Source organism: Corticium candelabrum, chromosome 19, assembly GCF_963422355.1.
Source record: "Corticium candelabrum chromosome 19, ooCorCand1.1, whole genome shotgun sequence".
NCBI lineage: Eukaryota > Metazoa > Porifera > Homoscleromorpha > Homosclerophorida > Plakinidae > Corticium > Corticium candelabrum.
In genome coordinates, this window is record NC_085103.1 from 1,423,091 (window position 1) to 1,442,007 (window position 18,917).

An 18,917-nucleotide genomic window follows, 5' to 3' on the forward strand; every position below is an offset into this window, starting at 1 on the left:
TATCAATTGACTGGGTGAGTTTAGGACAATGACTACAGTACGTGTACAGTCAAGTCACTTCTAGCGAACACCTTGTTTGCTATGGATTGTCACAATGGTACAGGCGGTTGTAGACTAAGATGCAGAGAGTGGTGGTAGATATCAAAAAGGGAAGAGTTTGGATAAGCGAGCGACGGTCTGGAAGTTCGAGACTAGGGCATGTCTTGCAAATGACAAAAAAGGGATCACGATGTGTGTTCGTACAAACGAGTTTTTGAACGTGACGATCAGCAGCCCTCCAAGTACATGAAACAATCTAGGACATGTACAAGAGATACTGCCCAGTAAGGGAAAAACCAAAGTATCATTTTAATCTCTCTCTATGCCTCACAACACTATTTTCATATGTTGCTGTTGCTGGCTTGTTGAAATTACCTGATTTCACTGAGTTTTCTTTCCAAGTAACTGTACCAAATCACGTACACTTCAGGTAAGTATAGGTTATAGACTGCTGGCGAGTGTATAAACGAAATACACCCCGCTCCGCCCGCGAGTGCTAACGAGCTGGGCGTAGCGGGGTGTATTCGTTTATGCACTTGCCAGAAGGTCTATAACGGGGTTGTAGCACCCAGCTGAGGCGTTGATATCCTTGCACAAACAATTCACATCTTGATAAACCAGTAGCCCCAGGCAGTTATACGGCCCGATTAATTGACCTTTCAATATGTAGCGGAAGTGGGATATGTCAATTATTGTAAGCGAATACTGGACAATGATTGACCTGTAGTCTCACAGCTGCAAAGATTAGTCTCTGGTACATGTTCTTTGCTTGTTCGTGTTATTACAGGTCAATAACATAAATTTTTTTACGCTGTAGAGTACTGGGCCAAGTGGCATGAGCTATCTGAAGATCACATTTGTACTGTAACAAGTAAAATCCGTGCTATTGCTGATTGACAAAGGTATGTTTAAAGGTTGCAAATCAGTAAAAAATTGGTCTTTCCAGAGGTTGAAAATGGTTGACATGGCAACTATCAGTATTTTTCTGCAGCATATCTATGCAAAAATTCCTTTCAATTTCCTTAACATTTAATTACCCCGGGCGTTGACGTCATTGGATGAAGTGTCCACTAGAGGTGTCTGGACATGGGATGTCTCAATAAGGGAGATTTGTGCGTAAATCTACTCTGAGCACTTCCGCGGTTGCTCAGTTTTCAAAGCTGCAGAGAGCATGTGATGACTGCAGATCATGCCTACAGTGCATCTAGCTAGATCGCAGGACACAATCTAGTCTGAGCTGTTCGTGCCGCTTAAATTTGATTGAACGCAGTTGTAATTACCAATTGTAGGTTTGGGGAACAGCGGAAACATGCAGATCTATATACCCTTGCATATAAGTGGGCGTACATGTAAGTTCTTTAGCATTCTGGTGTCTTGAATCCTGAACCTTGAAAGCCGTCCATTTCACGTAGCAATTCAAACGTTGTCTTTATGCTAAGCAAAGAAACTCTAAAAGGAAAAATGGGACTGTTTCTGTGCTATATTACGCTGAAATGAAAGTGTCTTCTGCTGTCTATTTGTTGTTTGTTAGGACAGTAGTATCACTCTCATGCATATAGTGAGAGGATTGAATGGACAATTGAGCCTATACATTATAACATGATTTAAAGGATTGGTGGCATGTGAAGAGACGAGAAAACATCAGTAAAAAGCGAACTTTGTCAGAATGTCTATACCAAACATTCTACAGGGTGTGACGTCAAAGCTTGACGGCTATCATGCGCTTAACCTGGACAATTTCACTTTATGAATTAGATATGTATGGAATATTATGAACTAGAGAATGATTTTCTGAACGACAACATAAAATTTTACTGCTGGCAACTACAGTAATATCCGTGTATTGCTCAGAATCAGTAAACTGAAATTCTTGTCTAATATCATCCATTGACCTGCACAGTCTGTGTTACATTTTTTGTAACCCTTACGTTTAAAGAAGAGAGAAGAAAAACAGATACCTGGTCTCGGCATTATTGAAGACTTACTACAACTACTACTACTAGTAGCACCGCGCTGAGCTACTCAATACATCACATACAATCGCAACTTTTAAACAAACATCTATCAAGTTCGAAGATTGAGTGACAAGTCATTTTTCTTCCGTGTCGGGAAAGTTGGTCAGCTTATTAATAATCGTGAATTTTTTGACTCCTGTATCGATTAGAAACGTTACCCAGTATTCCTCTGGACCCAACGGAGATGTCAGTGTTGCCACTTTAGAATTTCCATTGTATAGCTCTGCAGTCCCTTGTCCTCTACTAAAATCTGCACTATAGGCATTAACATAGTGTCTGTATATGCCAGACTCACTTCCTTCATTAACTAAAAATGAAAATTATGTATTATATTATGATACAATGTACATCATATAACATCGCTTTTCTTACTTGTAATCGATTCAGGCCCAAATCGACTAGTGTCGTCGATATCCAAGGTGACGCTCGAATTTCCGGACTGGAACTCTCTCTCGAAGTAACTGATTCGACGGCCGTCAGGGAGTCTTAAGTAGGCATCGAGATCACGAGGCTCCTCTCCCCATGTGACCACAATCTTCCAGGTACCTGATCACATTCCAACGTGTCATAAATATAAATATGACTAAAACTTAGTTGGAATTTTTGACCTGATTTCAGTATTTTAACGAGTATGATATCTGCTAAGTCTTTTCCGATATCGCTATTCACAGTGATCTCTTTATTATTAGAAACATATCCATCTGCTGATGCGTTTAGTATGAAATTAAGGCCGGGAACATTACGGAAGGAGAAGAAGCCGTTGCTATTTGTTGTCTTCAATTGACTTCCCAGCATAACGCGCGCTCTCCTAATAGCCAAGCCATCCGAACCATCTATTACGCGTCCCTCAACAGTATAAGTGTCGCCACTACAGGTACGACCATCCCCGAAGAATCCGGGTTTGCAAGAGCACTGATAACTGCCGATCGTATTTTTGCATAATCCTTTTACCTTGTCACAATCGTGGCCTTTAGAGCACTCGTTAATATCTGGAAAACATTTTATAATGACGTATACGTATTACGCAGCAACTATTTCATTACTACTTATTATGTAGTAACACAGTGACGGAACCGGGTTTTTCAAACAGCTTTGAACTTGAGGCAGTGTTGGATCCCAGCGGAACCCTAGCCTCACCTTTCTTGAACAGGCCGCTGTTCTAGACACATGCATAGGTGTACTGGTACCAAGATGTACTGGTACCAAGATAGCATGCATCGTGCATGCTCTACGGCGTTACGGATGCGGATAATTTCGTCTTCCTACCAACAGCCATATGTGCCTAGGTCGTCGCTGGAACCCCAAATTTGGAGATGCTTGCTACTAGGGTTTAACTTTTATGAGAACAGTGTAGCATATAAGAATCAACACCTACCAATATTGGAGAGGCCATGTATGCATCGCCAGACTGTAGCGTGGCATATGGGCTAGGTCGGGCTATAGCCCATCATTTGTAGGCGTGGTGGCACCCTTTGGCTGGTAGAGCTCTCCAGGTGTAGGGTGGACCATCTCTTTTGTGCATGAAAGAGCCCTAAATGCATTAATTTAATTGAAAAAATCCCTAATTTGTTTAGTCACTTGAACTAATCCGTTTCCGGAAGTGCCGTTTTCAAAAGTTGGCTAGGCGAAGGCTCACCTGGCCCACCCTGCTTTGCCGGTCCTGCGCCTTGACACACGAAATCGTTAATCTGATCTGTAATAAAATATAAAATACTCTAGTTTGCACCTTTGCGCAAGGTTTACTTTAGTGATGTCAAAATGATGACATGGCATCACTCAAACCCAGATGAGCGTTGCAGGACGCTTCCACCAGAAGCAGACGGCTCTTTCATTCCCATCGGACGTTGATCTTCAACTCATTGGTTTGTCATGCACAATTTATGCCCAAACCAACAGTAACAGCATTTAGAAAGCGTTTCATCCTGAAACCGAAAAAAAAATTTGCAATAGGGTGTTGAACGCTGTTTTAGAGCATGGCGTTTTGGCGAGAGGCAAAGCCATTATTGCCTGGTTGAGGTAAAAACGGACAGGTATACAGGCAAAGAGACAGACAGACAGACAGACAGACTATCTTTAGCTTATCCATGAAATGGAGAGATTATCTCCAAGTCTCTGAGGTTGGTGGATTTGCTGCATCAAAAAGGGAAAAACCGACTATCTTTAATATGGAACAATAAAATGGATACCTTTGGCAATATTACCAACTGCACTCCACTAGTGTTTGAGCCTTTCGACCTTAGGGGTGGCGAGCTCAGAAGTTTCTTCAGGAGTCGTCTGAGTTATTTGTCAATGAAATGAGCAAAAACGACCTACTTCAAAGCTTTCTGAAGACAGTGCTCCTCAGTTGCTCTTCAGCGTTGCAATGCTAAAATAATTGCAACAAAACCCAGTAGACTCTCTAGTTGTGGAAATGTAGAGTTTGAGTCGTATCCTAAGCAGCTTTTAGCTATATCCTTTAGTGTTTGGTTTGCTGCCTTGGTGTTTGCTGGACTGCTATGGCGGACAGCCAGCTAAACATACAGACATACAAACAGACAGACAAATATACATGCATAGACACATACATACATACATACATACATACATATAAACATACATAGTACATGAGTACATACATGCAGTCAGACAGCCAAACATGAAGACAGACAGACAGACAGACAGACAGACAGACGGACGGACGGACGGACGGACGGATAGACAGAAAGACTGACAAAGGGGCAAGTGGAAGACAGGCAGGCAAGAAGGCAAGTAGACAGGCAAACAGACAGTCAGCTAGTCAGGCAGAAACACACACGGCTGAGCAGACCCCTGCCCAATGCGTTCTATGCGTCGCCTTGGTGTGTTTAGTTGTCACACGGGACGCCTGCCTGCCCACACCCACGCTCACCTTAAGCCAGCCAAAACAATTACCAGACGCTGTCGGACAGGCGTATGGAGCAGCTTTGATATAGATATAGAGATTCCAATTATTATATTAGTCATTCTTTCAGTTAATTAGGTTAAATAGAGCCAACCTTTGCACAAGAGAGATTTGCCAGACCACCTTCCCTTCGGATTACACTTTCGCTTTTGTGAGCCACTTGAACGGGCAAAACCATATAAGCAGGAGAACGAGACCACGCTCCCACAACCCGTATCCAATGACGATAATCTTCCATGAATTGGAGCCGACAAATTGGAACAATGAAGTAACTCACAAGAAACGCCGTTCAGAGTGTAGCATTTTTTGCATGAGCATTTATAACTCCCGTCGGTGTTAGAGCAGGCACCATTGGCGGTGTCACATTTATGTGTCTTCTCCTTGCACTCGTTGACATCTAGATCCAAAAACGCAAAAAATGAAAAGACACGAATTTTGCTTTGGTACACTGCCGACCTGCACACTCAGGCTCCTTTCCACTCCATGAGCCATCCCGTGTACATATTCTCAAACTGACTCCCTTTAGCCGATATCCAGAGGTACACGAATAGGCTACCCTGGAACCACACACTGTCCCATCCCCGCTTATTGCCCCATTAGACGGCGCTGTAAGATTTTCGCAAGTAATTGGAGAGCAAGACCTGCCGTCGCCATTATAGCATGGTTCACACGAGCAAGTATATCCGCCTGGTGTGTTATCGCAAAGTCCCCCCCTTTGAGCACAATTATGAGAGCCTTCGGTGCACTCATTAATATCTACATTATAAATTCACATTGTTACCTTTTAATCAGATTATATTTACTGTGTTGTTTAATACCACTGCAGAACGATATGGTTCCAGACCACAGTGAGTTTATGCCGCATCGTCTCGAGGAGGATCCATGTAACCGATACCCGACGTTGCATGCAAATGCCACATTATCCCCACAGAGACTAGAGTTACTTGCAATGCTTCCATGTTCTGGAGAAACCAAACTAAGACAAGTCGTACCTACATAAATTTACTCTAATGACAGAGTGCGCTAAGCATGTAGTGGACCCGCGCTTACGCGTGCAGGTCGTCCCGCTGCCACTGTAGCATGGATTACAAGTGCAAGCAAATGATCCTATCCCGTTGATGCACTCGGCATTAGAATCGCAGTCGTGCGTGCCCTCCGCACACTCGTCGACGTCTGAAATCCAACAGCCGTAAATGACGCAAACTAACACGCGTTAAACCTTCTTCTCTACCTGAACACTGGGGTTGCTCTCCATTCCACGAACCGTCTTCCTGACACGTTCTTACTTGGTCACCATTCAGACGGTATCCAGCGTCGCATCCATACGCAACCGTCGCAGAACATGTCGTGTCGCTGCTGTTTATTGTTCCATTGGACGGCGACAAAAGACTCTCACACTCGATTCTCACGCACGATCTGCCATCACCCTCATAACACTTTACACACGAGCAATTAAAGCCTCCCACAGTGTTAGTACAAGATCCCACTGTTTCAGCACAATTGTGAGACCCCTCTCTACACTCATTGACATCTACAGCATCAATTGAATTTAACGCAATGACGAAATCGTTTATAATAGGTTATACCGTTGCAAACTGGTTGCGTTCCAGACCACAGTGAGTTTATGTCGCATTGCCTCGAGGAGGATCCCGACAAGCGATAGCCATCGTTACAAGCAAACGTCACATTTTCTCCACACAAATTCGTCTCACCAGAAATGCTCCCATTCTCTAGAGGCTCCAAAACAGCACACGACGTCCCTAAGAATGTATAAACTCTTTGGAAACTATAAAGGATGATGACGTGAGACGTAACTCTGCTTACGCGTGCAATTAATGCCGTCTCCGCTGTAGCAAGCATGACAAGTGCAAGTGAATGATCCGACCGTGTTGTTGCACTCAGCGTTGGAATCGCAATTGTCCGTACCTTGTACACATTCATCGATATCTGCAATTTAAATTCAGTTTAAGAGAGCAATCATTCAATCGACGACGTGATTAATTGCATTCCCACAATTATTCGACTGTACCATTGCAGACCGGTTTTGTTCCAGACCAGAGCGAGTCCTTGCCGCATTGCAGAGAAGACGATCCGACCAAACGATAGCCTACCTCGCATTCAAACGTCGAGTTCTTTCCGCACATATTAGAACTGCTAGCAGTAAGCCTTCCGGCCGTTGGAGGCACCGGAACAGGACAGCTCAATCCTGCAAATATATTCTAATTCGCTATATGTCCACAGCAAGGCTCAGACTTCGTACGTGTGCATGTCGTTCCGTTACCACTGTAGCATGGGTTGCATTTACACTGGAAGGATCCGCGCGTGTTGATGCAAACAGCATTAGAGTCACAGTTATCCGTCTCCGTCGCACACTCATCTACGTCTGCAATGTAAAAATGACAAGTATACAAAATATTCCTTCATCGTTACGATGTCTTACCGCTACAGACTGCAGGGGAACCGGTCCATCTGCCGTCTGTCTGACACTCACGAAAAGTTGATCCAGATAAAGTAAATCCGTTGTTGCAAGAAAATGTTATTATGTCTTCAAAAGAATTTCCGCTGCCGGTTTTGGAACCATCCGCTGGTGTAGTAAGATTGCTACATGATATTTCTGTAATCAGTGGAAAATCGTTAAACATATTTAGAGCAAATACACTATGAAGATTGACTATACACTCACCGCAATCTGGCACGACGGGTCTAAGGAAATTTTTGTTGCATCTTTGAGATTGATCTTGGTATGATAAGATTGCTGAACATGCATATTTTTTATCTCCATCATGCGCGCAGCCGATCAGTACACAGTGCTTGTACGCTTTCTCTGGATCGGTGTAACTGTGAGCTTCAGCAAATGGTCCTTTCGGATCAATAATAACTTCGCAAAATTTTTCGACCGTTTCTCTGCGATCCAACAGTTGATCGCAATAGGATACATGGATGAGCTTACCACAAGTTTCGCTCGGGCTTAAGAGTAGTCTGTCCTTGCCCTGTGCAGTCCAGTTGGTACCAAACGTGAGATAGTTAGAGACAGACATAGCGGACGTAGAACCGTCTACGTTACTGACTGGCAGCGACTTTCCATTGGTCAGCATGAGGTCGTCCTCTGGGTTGCCATTGCAGTTACCACACAAGCCGCAAGTTTTATTAATAAATGATCTTGGAATAGATACAACTATTTGATGTTGACCAATCACTGATATCCTGACATCTATGCTTGCCAAAACGATCTCAACTATGTCTTCCATTAGTTCAGTGAACAAGAGAATTCGAGAACCGTCGGCTCCATAATTTGATGATGGCCAACTTAAAAGACTATCGTTCATATAGACTTTGGTTTCTTTGTAAGAAAGAAGAGCTTTAACCACGCCGAGCTGACGTGTACGAATAGCAATGCCTTTTGTCCAAGTAGTACGGATGCCATTTGGAAAAGGACAGTCATTCTCAATGTGGATATCAAACAAGCCATCAGTGCAGTCACGTGCCAAAACGTATTCGCAAGAACCTTGAAATTTGTGCAATAAGCAGTCGAACGTTGTAAATTTCTGCTTTTTTCCATTGACCGAGGCTAGCGGGCTGCTGAAAACGGTGCACGTAGAGTATTGTTGGCTGCAAGAGGTGCCGTCCCCACCACATACGCCGCAGGCATCGACGATTGACCTGAATGCGATCACTCCTTCGGCTAAGCATTGCTTCTCGTAATCTTCAGCCGCACTGCAGGCACAATCGCTGTGTTTCTCTTTCTTACAGTTGCAGAAATCAGACATGCAGGCATCAAAACTTTCTGTCGGATTGACGAAGGAATGACATGCTGAGTAGGGACCTGCTGTCTCCTGGATGAAATTGCAGTATTTGGCAGCAGCAGCTTGCAGCAAAGTGTTGTTTTTGCAAGCGTGGACACTGCCAGAAATGCGATCAAAATTCGTTTCACCTGTATACCAACAATATATCAATAAGATGTAGTAACTATTTCGTTGATGCAAAGAGTATAAATTCACGAATATATTTTGGATGCTTTAAGTCCGAAACAGAAAGAGGAAACAAAGACCATTTGCATGGTCGTTGTTATGTCACATTCGCTCTGTTGATTGGATAAATTTCAAAACATTATACAAAAGCAACTCTTTTTCTAATCAAGCCACTAGAATTTCAAACAAAGTGATAGGTAAACCAATTGACGGACAATAACGTTAAGAGTCATTTATCATTTTTCTTTTTATTCTGCTTGTAATTATAGCTCTCTCTCTCTTTGTGTAGAGGCAGCTTTCTAACGAGATGTTATACTCTGGTTTCTTTAGATTTAGAAACAATCCGCATATAAAATCTAAATTTTTTTCAATTTTTACCTTATTTTGTAGTCTGGTTTAATAAATTTACTAATTATTTCTTCAAAAGCTTTTCTATAACTCTAAAACGTACAGTAATATCAGTTATGGTATTCCAGTACCTCTTTTTACGGTATTTAGGATAGACTCTCTTTCTTGGTACAATCGTAGAAGACATTGACTGTTTCTTATCGCCTCTGGTCATGAAGTAGGGTGTTTATGTTTTTATACAACTGTATTATCTACCTTCCTTCTCGATGACTAGTAATATTTTTGTGTGCGTTTCATGCAGATTAGAATTTTTGAGCAGATATCCTCCCTTGACCCATTTACAAGTAAAACGGCCATTATAGAATATTGCGTTCTACTTGATCGATCACTCGGATGGGTTTGGTTCTTCAATGGTGTCCGAGCACTGCCTGTCGTCATGGGAGTATTGGGTAGGCCATTGTGCTTTCAGCTTGCTAAAGAAGCGGGTCCCATCAAAGAGCCCATTCCAGACATCTGTTATATCTTTTTTGAATGTTGAGTTAAGACGTCATTTTTCATTCGTACTTCCACGACGATGTGCCCATTAGTGATTGACATCGGGCTATATCAAGAAGGAATACTTTATTGATTGAACGCGATCCACTGCTCATCCGAATAGTTGCTCCTTATTAGTCAGCTTTTGCAACAGCTGCCAGGATGCCGTGTCCACCGCTTCTATGATGTGATGATAAAATGATGATCATTCTACTCCTGAATATAGGTTATTTCCATTTGTGGATACCCTAATTCTCTGGGGGTGTTTGTGGTCACGAGCCAGCAGAGCGAGTTGGAATTTGACCTCGTGAATGAGTGCATTTCTTGAAGTTTTGGGCGCATGTATGACAAGATGCTAGAAGATGTGGTGGTCCTCTAATGATACTCTGTCAGCTTAGAAAATGTTGGCCTATCACACGTTTTAGAACAGTTGGAGAAACATCCATTTACATCTACACAGATTGCATTGTGGACCACCAACGACCCAGTACTGTATCAAGTGAGAACATGGGTTAGAGAAGGCTGGCCACTAAAAGTAGCAGAAGATGTGCGACCATATAAGATAAGGAGTCAAGAACTGTCTGTGGAGGCTGACTGTGTAGTTTGGGGAATCATGGTTGTGATACCACTTGCATGTCGCACGCTGATCTTGACAGACCTTCATCATCCCCATTATGAAACTGCTATTGTTGAAGGATTGGCAAGGTTTATGTTTTGGTGGCCAAGCGTTAACGTAGAGGTGGAACAGCTGATCAGGAAATGTGAAATATGCCAAATTATCCGCCCCAACCCTCCCTCAGCGCCGTTACTCCCAAGGCAGTGTCCAAAAACCATGGTCAAGAGTACACATGGACTATGCAGGACAGTTGTTAGGGTCGATGTTTCTAGTAAGAGTGGATGCACACTCGAAGTGGATTGAGGTTTACAACACAAGGCATGCGTCTACAGGTTTTCTGACGCTACTTAAACTGTAAAAAGCTTTTGTTCAACAGACTCCCAGACGTTAGTCTAGGATAACGGGCTTCTTTTACCAGCAGTGTGTTCACAGTTTATGAGGCAAAATGGCATCCAACATATCAAAATTGCACCATATCGCCCAACTTCCAATGGTCTAGCAGAACGTTCCATCTAGAAATTCAAGGCTGGAGTGAAGAAAATGATAGTAGATACTTTGGAAGAGCGAATTAGTCGTTTTTATTGTTTGCATACCGAACAAAACCACACAACACCACGAGAGTATCTCCAGCCGAACTCTTCATTGGACGGAAACTCAAGACTCGCCTGGACTTGGTCAAACCAGGGTTAGAGGAACGGGTGATGCGAAAGGAAGGCCATGATCGAACGGCGTGGGATAAGAGTTTTACAAGCGGGAGATACCGTTTATGCTCGGAATCATAAGGAGGGAGCCGCCTGGAATGCTGCCAACATAGTGGAGGCGACAAGGCCATTGTAATTTACATATCAATGGCCAGAACAGAGGATATAATACGTAATCATCAGGATCAAATCCAGCACAGAGAACCGCAACTGCTGAGCAAAACAGGAGGCAAAGTAGGAACCCTTGGGCAAGGAACCGAGTCATACAAACATGATGTAGAAGCACCACCTCCTCCACAATCTGCTAAACGACCCCAAACAGAAACCATTCAAGCAGATGATCAACTAACCGAAACAGCTGGGAAGGACAACTCCGACGATGAACAGACTGGACTTGTAGTAGTGACTATAGCTGGGGGAAGGATTGTAGTAGATTGGAGAGATAGGTTACGTAGTAACTTAATCCGGGGTAGAACATTGTTCCCGGATGCGGTAGATTAGTGGCGCGAGCATCAGAAATAAATGCTGAGTTGTGTTCACTGCAATACAAATCACGTTTAATAGGACACAATTTTCTATAACACTACCGTCAGGAAACTAATATCAGTGCAATCTAATATAGAAAGCGTTTCGATAACTAAACTTTCTTACTATTCCTAAATTTTTTAAACGTTCTCATCAGAAAATTATTCTAAAAAGGTTGAAAGGTTCTCTATGGCACAGAGTTACTGAAATCCATCCTCAGGCAAATGTTCGTATCGCTTTTGCACTTCCATATTTTGGTTTTCTGTCTTTGTTTTGTGATACTTGAATCCACTACACCAGAGTCTTGTGTACTCCAGAGACTGTTATGGTGTACACCAGTGACTTCGTGAGGTATGCTACCGTTTATGCCATAAAGACGAGACAGAGAAATCTTCGTCATACACTAGTAGCACCGAGTGGTGCCTATCACTCCAATCATCGAGCCAGATCCCATATTAAAGTCCAGAAAAATCATGTAACCTTTGGTACTATCTTTACAGGCTTACCTGCTCGTGTAGCACCAGTAGAAAATTTTGCTTAGCAATTGATTGGAGACGATCTTCCTATGCCTGTTTTTGTCGATCAACGAATGACCAGCAGGAACAAATTATAACCAAAGAGCACGACTTCTCAAAAAATGAAAAATTGTCAAAACGTTTGAACTGGCTGTGTTGGATAATTTTGAATTCAATCACAATTTCTACAGGTTTCTATTTGTTCCAAGATTACCCCGGTGATTGCCCGTGCAAACGGAATGTGCAGAAAATTACTTTAAATGGTCAACACACCCTCAATTCATTTTGTTGCTGGCTACGACATGATGTGGTTCCCATTTTTCGTATTTATGTTCAAACAAGCATATCAGCCGCATGAATGGCGATCTATTAGAAAGGTAGATACCCAGCTTATCCGCTATTCGGAGAGTGCGGAATCTTAGCTGTCCATGGCAACTAAACAACCAAACATGTACAACTAACGAACTTGATTCGAGATATAACTCATTTGACGCATCAAAGTACTTGTTCTTGTGACTTTGTGTTCTATTCCAGCAACTATCACGATTCAATGAACAATACGAAGGCAGTTACCGTTTAGGGAGACCAACTTGCGGGATCAAATGCAGATGAATCCCTCTGTCTATATCCCTACTTCAAAATAGGAGGTGATTAGTACACCAAAATAGACCACTGACGTCACAATGACATCGTGTCGTGTTTTGGCCTTTCAAATTATATATTTCAAATTATATTATATATATATATATATATATAGAATGAGGAGAAATGATAAAAACAATAGAAATGAAGAAGCACTAAAGTGCTAGCTTTGGTTAGCAAACAGTTGCTGCAGGCGTACTGGCACCTGCCAATTAACACGAAGAGCGTGAGGAGGGGGCTGGACACATTGAATGGCACATGGGATGGTCGAAATCTGGACCAAACTAATTCATCGATAACAGCGAGCACGTCTTCTGCATTTCAATCGCCATGAGGCCGTTCATGGTCAGTTTATAGTCCACAGCGTTACTACTGGAACTATAGAGCATGTGAGCAGAGGCTGACACGTTTCACATAGTAGGCGCCTTTACAAACCTACAGACGTGTTTGGCGTATTACACGCCGGTATACATTGGATCGAAAGCCGACTTACACAGATGAGCGGGCGGCTCGTCTAACCCGCCCCCCCCCCCCAACTCAGGCTGTCAGCTTAAGGGCTTCCTCAATCGTGCAATGTGAGTGGGTTGCGGTCTCGAGATGATAGAGTAGCACAGTGATAGCCAAAATAATATAGTAGGTTTACTGCCTAGAGCGATCGATTGCAAGGCACAGAGCGTGCATGAGATTGAAATGCATGTGAATGTTACGCTTTCTAGAGTCTGTTCTTTTTTAAACAGGTAACGCCGTACTAATCGCTTGCTTGCATGTGCTATATAGTCTAGGGAGGAGGAGTCAATCGCGACAGTCTGGTTTTCGAACAGACAGAACAGCTTAGAAGTGTGATAACAATGTGCGCCTAAACCGCGAGTTGATTATTCTCTTGCAGTGCATGAGATGATAGCTAACGTACCTCACATTATATTGCCATGCCTAGCACTCTCCTTAGTGGATTCGCAGTGTGGCGACGTTCCAGAAACGTTTGACAAGCACCGTCACCTGCTTGACAACCTGGTAAATCGCATTATGCTATTGTCACATTTCAGAAACGTTTGATCACCTAGTACACGGTCTGGTTATCAGTCAAGGACTGGAACCTCATCATGTTGCCACATTTCCAAAACACTTAATCACTTACTTAGCAGGATTTCTTGATTGACAAGCAAGGTACATTGCAATTACCTTGTTCCACTTGCTGAGCGTTTCTTGACTGAGAAAGTGACGTGCACCACATGGTGTTCCACATTCATGAAGAATTAATCCCTATTTGCGATCTTTTCTATGTATTCTACCACATTTCAGAAAATTTTGTAGCTACATCAGTCTCCTTTAGAAATTCTCGCTTATCGAGGTAAATACAACACATCTGTTGCCACATTTTAAACGTGTGATAAGCTACTGAAAACTTCTTGAGGTAGGCAAACTACATTAGATTAGTCTGCTTTGGTTCAAACACATTTGTCAATTCTGAGACGGATCCAAAGGTGGCGTGAGTGAGTGAAACCCAATTATTTGGACCAACCCCCTAGCAGCAATGCTAAGGTCTCCCGCAAATACTCTCCTGCATCATCGCTGATGAGGTATAGATATTCTCAGCTTACATCCCTACATTTTCCTGGTCGTATATTTATATTAAGAGATTATTTGCAGTGTCAAAACGTATAAACAAGCCAATCCGCAAAACTTTCTGCACTTCATCATTTCAACTTGCATTATCAATTGACAAGTCAAGTCTATTTAGAATTGACAGTCATGAGGTATGCCTTGACTAAGAAAGCTCGATAGAGCAAAGACAGTCTATTAGAACACTAGGACATCAAGTCAGAAAGGCATAAACAACAAACCAGCAGACTTATCGAATAGTTTAGAATTTCAGCATTACAAGTAAAGAGACGCGCGTATGCATTCAGTCATGCACATAGAAAATGACCAGACATTTCTTACAGGCTATATGATACTAACCTGAAACAGTTGCAATGAATACCAGGCCGAGTATCAACACCATAGTGTGATAATCGCTTATCAACCCAAGTCTTCTGGACGAGTAACGGCTACAAGTCCCAAAAATGCAACTGAAAAACGTAAACACACGCAACTTTTCGTTCCACTTTACCTCATTCTGATTGACTAGAGTTGAGAGTTGAGCAGGATCGATGAATTCTGTAGTCACAATTTACTTTAGTCAACAAACGTTGCCTCGATCTGCTGGAAGGTGGTCGGCTTCGTAGGAGAATCTGATATAGCTAGTGCACTCAAACAATTCAAAAAAGGCAATGAATTTGTACGGAACGTACTAGTCCAATACCTTCTCCTCATGCAGCAGCTGGTGCTGAAAATAACACGTTAAGTCTCCGCCTTCCCAAATTAGATCAGCTTATGTGACAATGACAGGTTCACCTTAGGAGACCTGCCAGGCGCCATTGCGTCAGTTGACAAAATATCAAATTTACTCGATAAGCCTAAGCGCGCATGCGCTACGGATAGAGTAGCGTTCTCACCGGAAACTATGGATAATTTGACGGATACGACCACCGACTCACACTCTAGCTAATAAACAACAAATGGACTTTCATACGCACAATACATTTCGACATGGAAAATTAATGTCAATAACAGGAACACTCAAAGACGATTGTTTACTTTAACTGCCACGTGTGTAAAGAAAATGTGCTACATATCACGAGCGTATGACTACGCATGAGAGAACCCAGGCAACTGCCTCCTTTGAAAAAGTGGGCGTAACATTTAAAAACATTTTAATTGCGTGTGTCTATAAAAAATTTCGACTTATTCGTGGCTTAGCCAGCACCCTTCAAGATCATAAAAGAGAGCATTTGACGATTTCATGGTACAGGTGTTTATAGTCTTTACAGTCTGTTAGCTTAATTTTATAATTAAATATAATATAACTTTCCACACTCATACCTTTCGGACACTAAGCGACTTAAATTATTTATATAATTCGGATTGTCGGCATCTGCAGAAATGTTTTACTACGGTCAGTGGATTGTTCGGCCATTTAATTTTCTGCATTTCAATTTTCATGTCTTCATTTTTAACATTTCAATTTTTATTTAATTGTTTTTAAATTTTTTCATTTTGTATATTTTATTTCCTTTTTTTAGTTTTTTGGTAAAATGGTTTTTCATCATTTGATGTTTGATTCTTGTGATTTTTAGATTTATTCTTTAAAGTTTGATTTTTAGGCACCTATGTGCTCAAAAGTAGAAACTTTAACATTTCTAACATAAATAGAAAATAGAAAATAGAAAATTAAAATGTACGAAGACACTAGACACAGCGAGGTCTCAGAGGGGCTTCCATTTGTACGCGTGTCTCAAGAGATTCCTTTTCCAACACACAGGTTTTTGTTTTTCGATCACGTGCCAAACCACGTTTTCAGCTCTTGACAACTCCGCTCTGACACACAACGTCGTGACAGTGAATACCGCGGTCCCTAGCTGTTTAGGTACGTGCATTGTACACAACACGCTACCTTTACCGTAGATGAACCGGTTGGAAGGGAAATGCTACGAATATATATGCATTTAGATAAGCTCCCCACTAGAAGATCGCCGAGTTGACAACTGTGGTGACGAAGTATACAGAACGACGTTTGTTGTCTAGGAGAAATCGAGACACAACGAAAACATCGAAACCGTCAACCTACTACAATTAATTAAGTAGTAGACTGCGCACTTTCACGGGCACACTCTAGATGTAGTACACGGTACCGGTAACGCATACAAGGGTGGGCGTGGAACTCTATAGCAGGTTACGTTTCTTATTCGCATGACGTTGCAGAACTCACCAAGTAAACAGAAATGCACATCCGTCGTCAACGCCTTCTGAACTTTAGTTGAAGTCAACTCAGCTGAACTCTATTTGCTCAACTCAACTCAACTAATTGAGGCCTGGTTCACAATACACCTTGCGTCGTTTCGCGTCAAAGGAGGCCGTTTCTGACGCAACGCGACTCGACGTGTTGGATAGGACTTTTTCCTATTCCAGCGCGTCGCGTCGAAAACGGCCTTCTTTAACGCGAGACGCCTCGTCGCGACGCGAGGTGTATCGGGAACCAGGCTTAACTCAACTAATGTAGAATAGTGTGCGGCTACAACTGAAGGAACATGCTGATAGCTAGTCAGCTAGAGCTAGAGCTAGTTACTAAGTAGACTACTATGTCAATGCTAGGTATAGCTAATAGACTCAATAGTGTTAGAAAATTATTGTAGATTGAGTTCTACCGTGTCATTCGATGATCTCTGGGCTGTCTTTGTCGGCGCGTACGTTTACATCTGCAGTCAAGCTGTTCATCTTCTCTAACCGGTTCATCTACGGTAACGGTAGCGTGTAGTGTACAATGCACGTACCTACACAGCTAGCTATAGGGACCGCGGTATTCACTGGCACGACGTTGTGTGTCAGAGCGGAGTTGTCAAGAGCTGCTAACGTAGTTTGGCAAGTGACGGAAAGTAAAGTAAAAACAAACACAGGCTTGTGTGTTGGAAATGTATCTCATGAGACACGAGTACGAATGGAAGCCTCGCTGGCCCCCCTAATCCCCCCCGCTGTGTCTAGTGTCTTCGGTCATTTCAATTTTCTATTTTCTATTTTCTATTCATGTTAGAAATAGAAATACCAACTGCGCGTTCAAGTTTCTAGTTTTGAGCACATAGGTGCCTAAAAATCAAACTTTAAAAGATAAATCTAAAGATCACAAGAATCAAACATCAAAAGATGAAAAACTCTTTAACAAAAAAAATGAAAAGGAAAATAAAAAATAAAAAATACAAAAATTAAAAAATAAAAAATTAAAGAAAAATTGAAAATTGAAGAATGAAAACATGCAAATGGAAATGTAGAAAATTAAATGGCAGGACCATCCACTGACTCACAACCTCATGTTCCTCAGTTTAAAGATTGCTGTACAATTTCTTTAGGTCTTTCCAAATGTTGCTGACTGTTGACTTAAAAACTATAAATTTTCGGTAACAAATCTTTGATTACTTCCTCGACAATTTGAACCGGCTTTTCTAGACTTATACGCACGGAACGCTTTCGTTTCCGGAAATCCCAAGACATTGATGCCATTGGACTTGGTGTCCGTTAGAGGAAGATGTCCAAACATAGGAGATCTGTTTAAGGGAGGGTTGTGTGTACATCTATTCCAAGACCAATAGTAGCTTAGTTTTATCAAAGCTGCATGGAGGTTGTGACGACTGCAGCTTCTGCCTACAGTGAAACTAGCTAACTCGCAGTCCATAAAATGGTTAGAGCTGTTCATGCAAGCAGCTCAAATTTGGTCAAACACACTTTCAAATAAAAGAGCTTTGGGCAATACGGAGACATGTCTGTCTATAATGCCTTGAATATACGTACATGCACAGGCGCGACCTTTGGCACTCTTCTGTTTCGAACCTCAAACTTCAAGAGCCCTCCATTGCATGTAGCAATGCCAACGGTGCCGGGTGTCTCCAAGAAAAGGGACAAGCACTAGAGAAAATGGCAATAGGTGACTAAAAGACGATAAATTTTTCTGCTACGTATCTGCTGTCTGTTAGTACAGCAGTATCACTGCCTATAATGTTGAGTCATGTATTTTGTATATATACCAACTTTTAGATTGAGTTCGAAACATGTCTTCGGACGCCTTTGCAGTGGCGTAGGAATGGGTCGGGCAGGTCGAGCTACAGCGTGACCAGACTTTAGAAATAAACATTTGCCACTGGACGATTGGTGTAACTTCCGGTTTAGGTATAGACGATCAAATAAATAGAATACTTTTGACGATTTCTCCACTCTGATAGTAAACATGAACTTTGCCCTCAGTCTATGTAATCAAGAATTTAAAATCACGGTTTGTTTCAATAAATCAGTACTTACGTTGGGCCATCGAGGCCATTCTTACGGTGGGCATACGTTACAATGTGGTCTAGGTACGCATCTGGACACTATGTTGTTAAGAAGAGTAGTGGTACATGAAGAGAAGTAGGAGGATCAGTAAAGAGCAAACAGTTTGTCAAAATGGCTGAAAAATTCTCGATTGGGTGTGACGCCAAAGCTTGACAACGACCGTGCGTATTAGCTGGCCAGT

General features: G+C 42.2%; 1 protein-coding gene across 1 annotated transcript; it reads right to left on the reverse strand.

The window, feature by feature from the left end:
- Positions 1 to 1,880: 1,880 nt before the first annotated feature.
- Positions 1,881 to 7,118, reverse strand: LOC134195254 (CUB and sushi domain-containing protein 3-like). Its single transcript, XM_062664260.1, has 11 exons — positions 7,004 to 7,118; positions 6,799 to 6,921; positions 6,561 to 6,734; positions 6,206 to 6,505; positions 6,025 to 6,147; positions 5,793 to 5,966; positions 5,431 to 5,730; positions 5,069 to 5,371; positions 2,663 to 3,043; positions 2,427 to 2,600; positions 1,881 to 2,361 (listed from the first exon to the last, which is right to left on the reverse strand). Exons 1-11 carry the CDS (start codon positions 7,116 to 7,118, stop codon positions 2,129 to 2,131), a joined length of 2,400 nt encoding a protein of 799 aa, XP_062520244.1. The 3' UTR covers positions 1,881 to 2,128.
- Between the last annotated feature and the right edge of the window lie 11,799 nt (positions 7,119 to 18,917).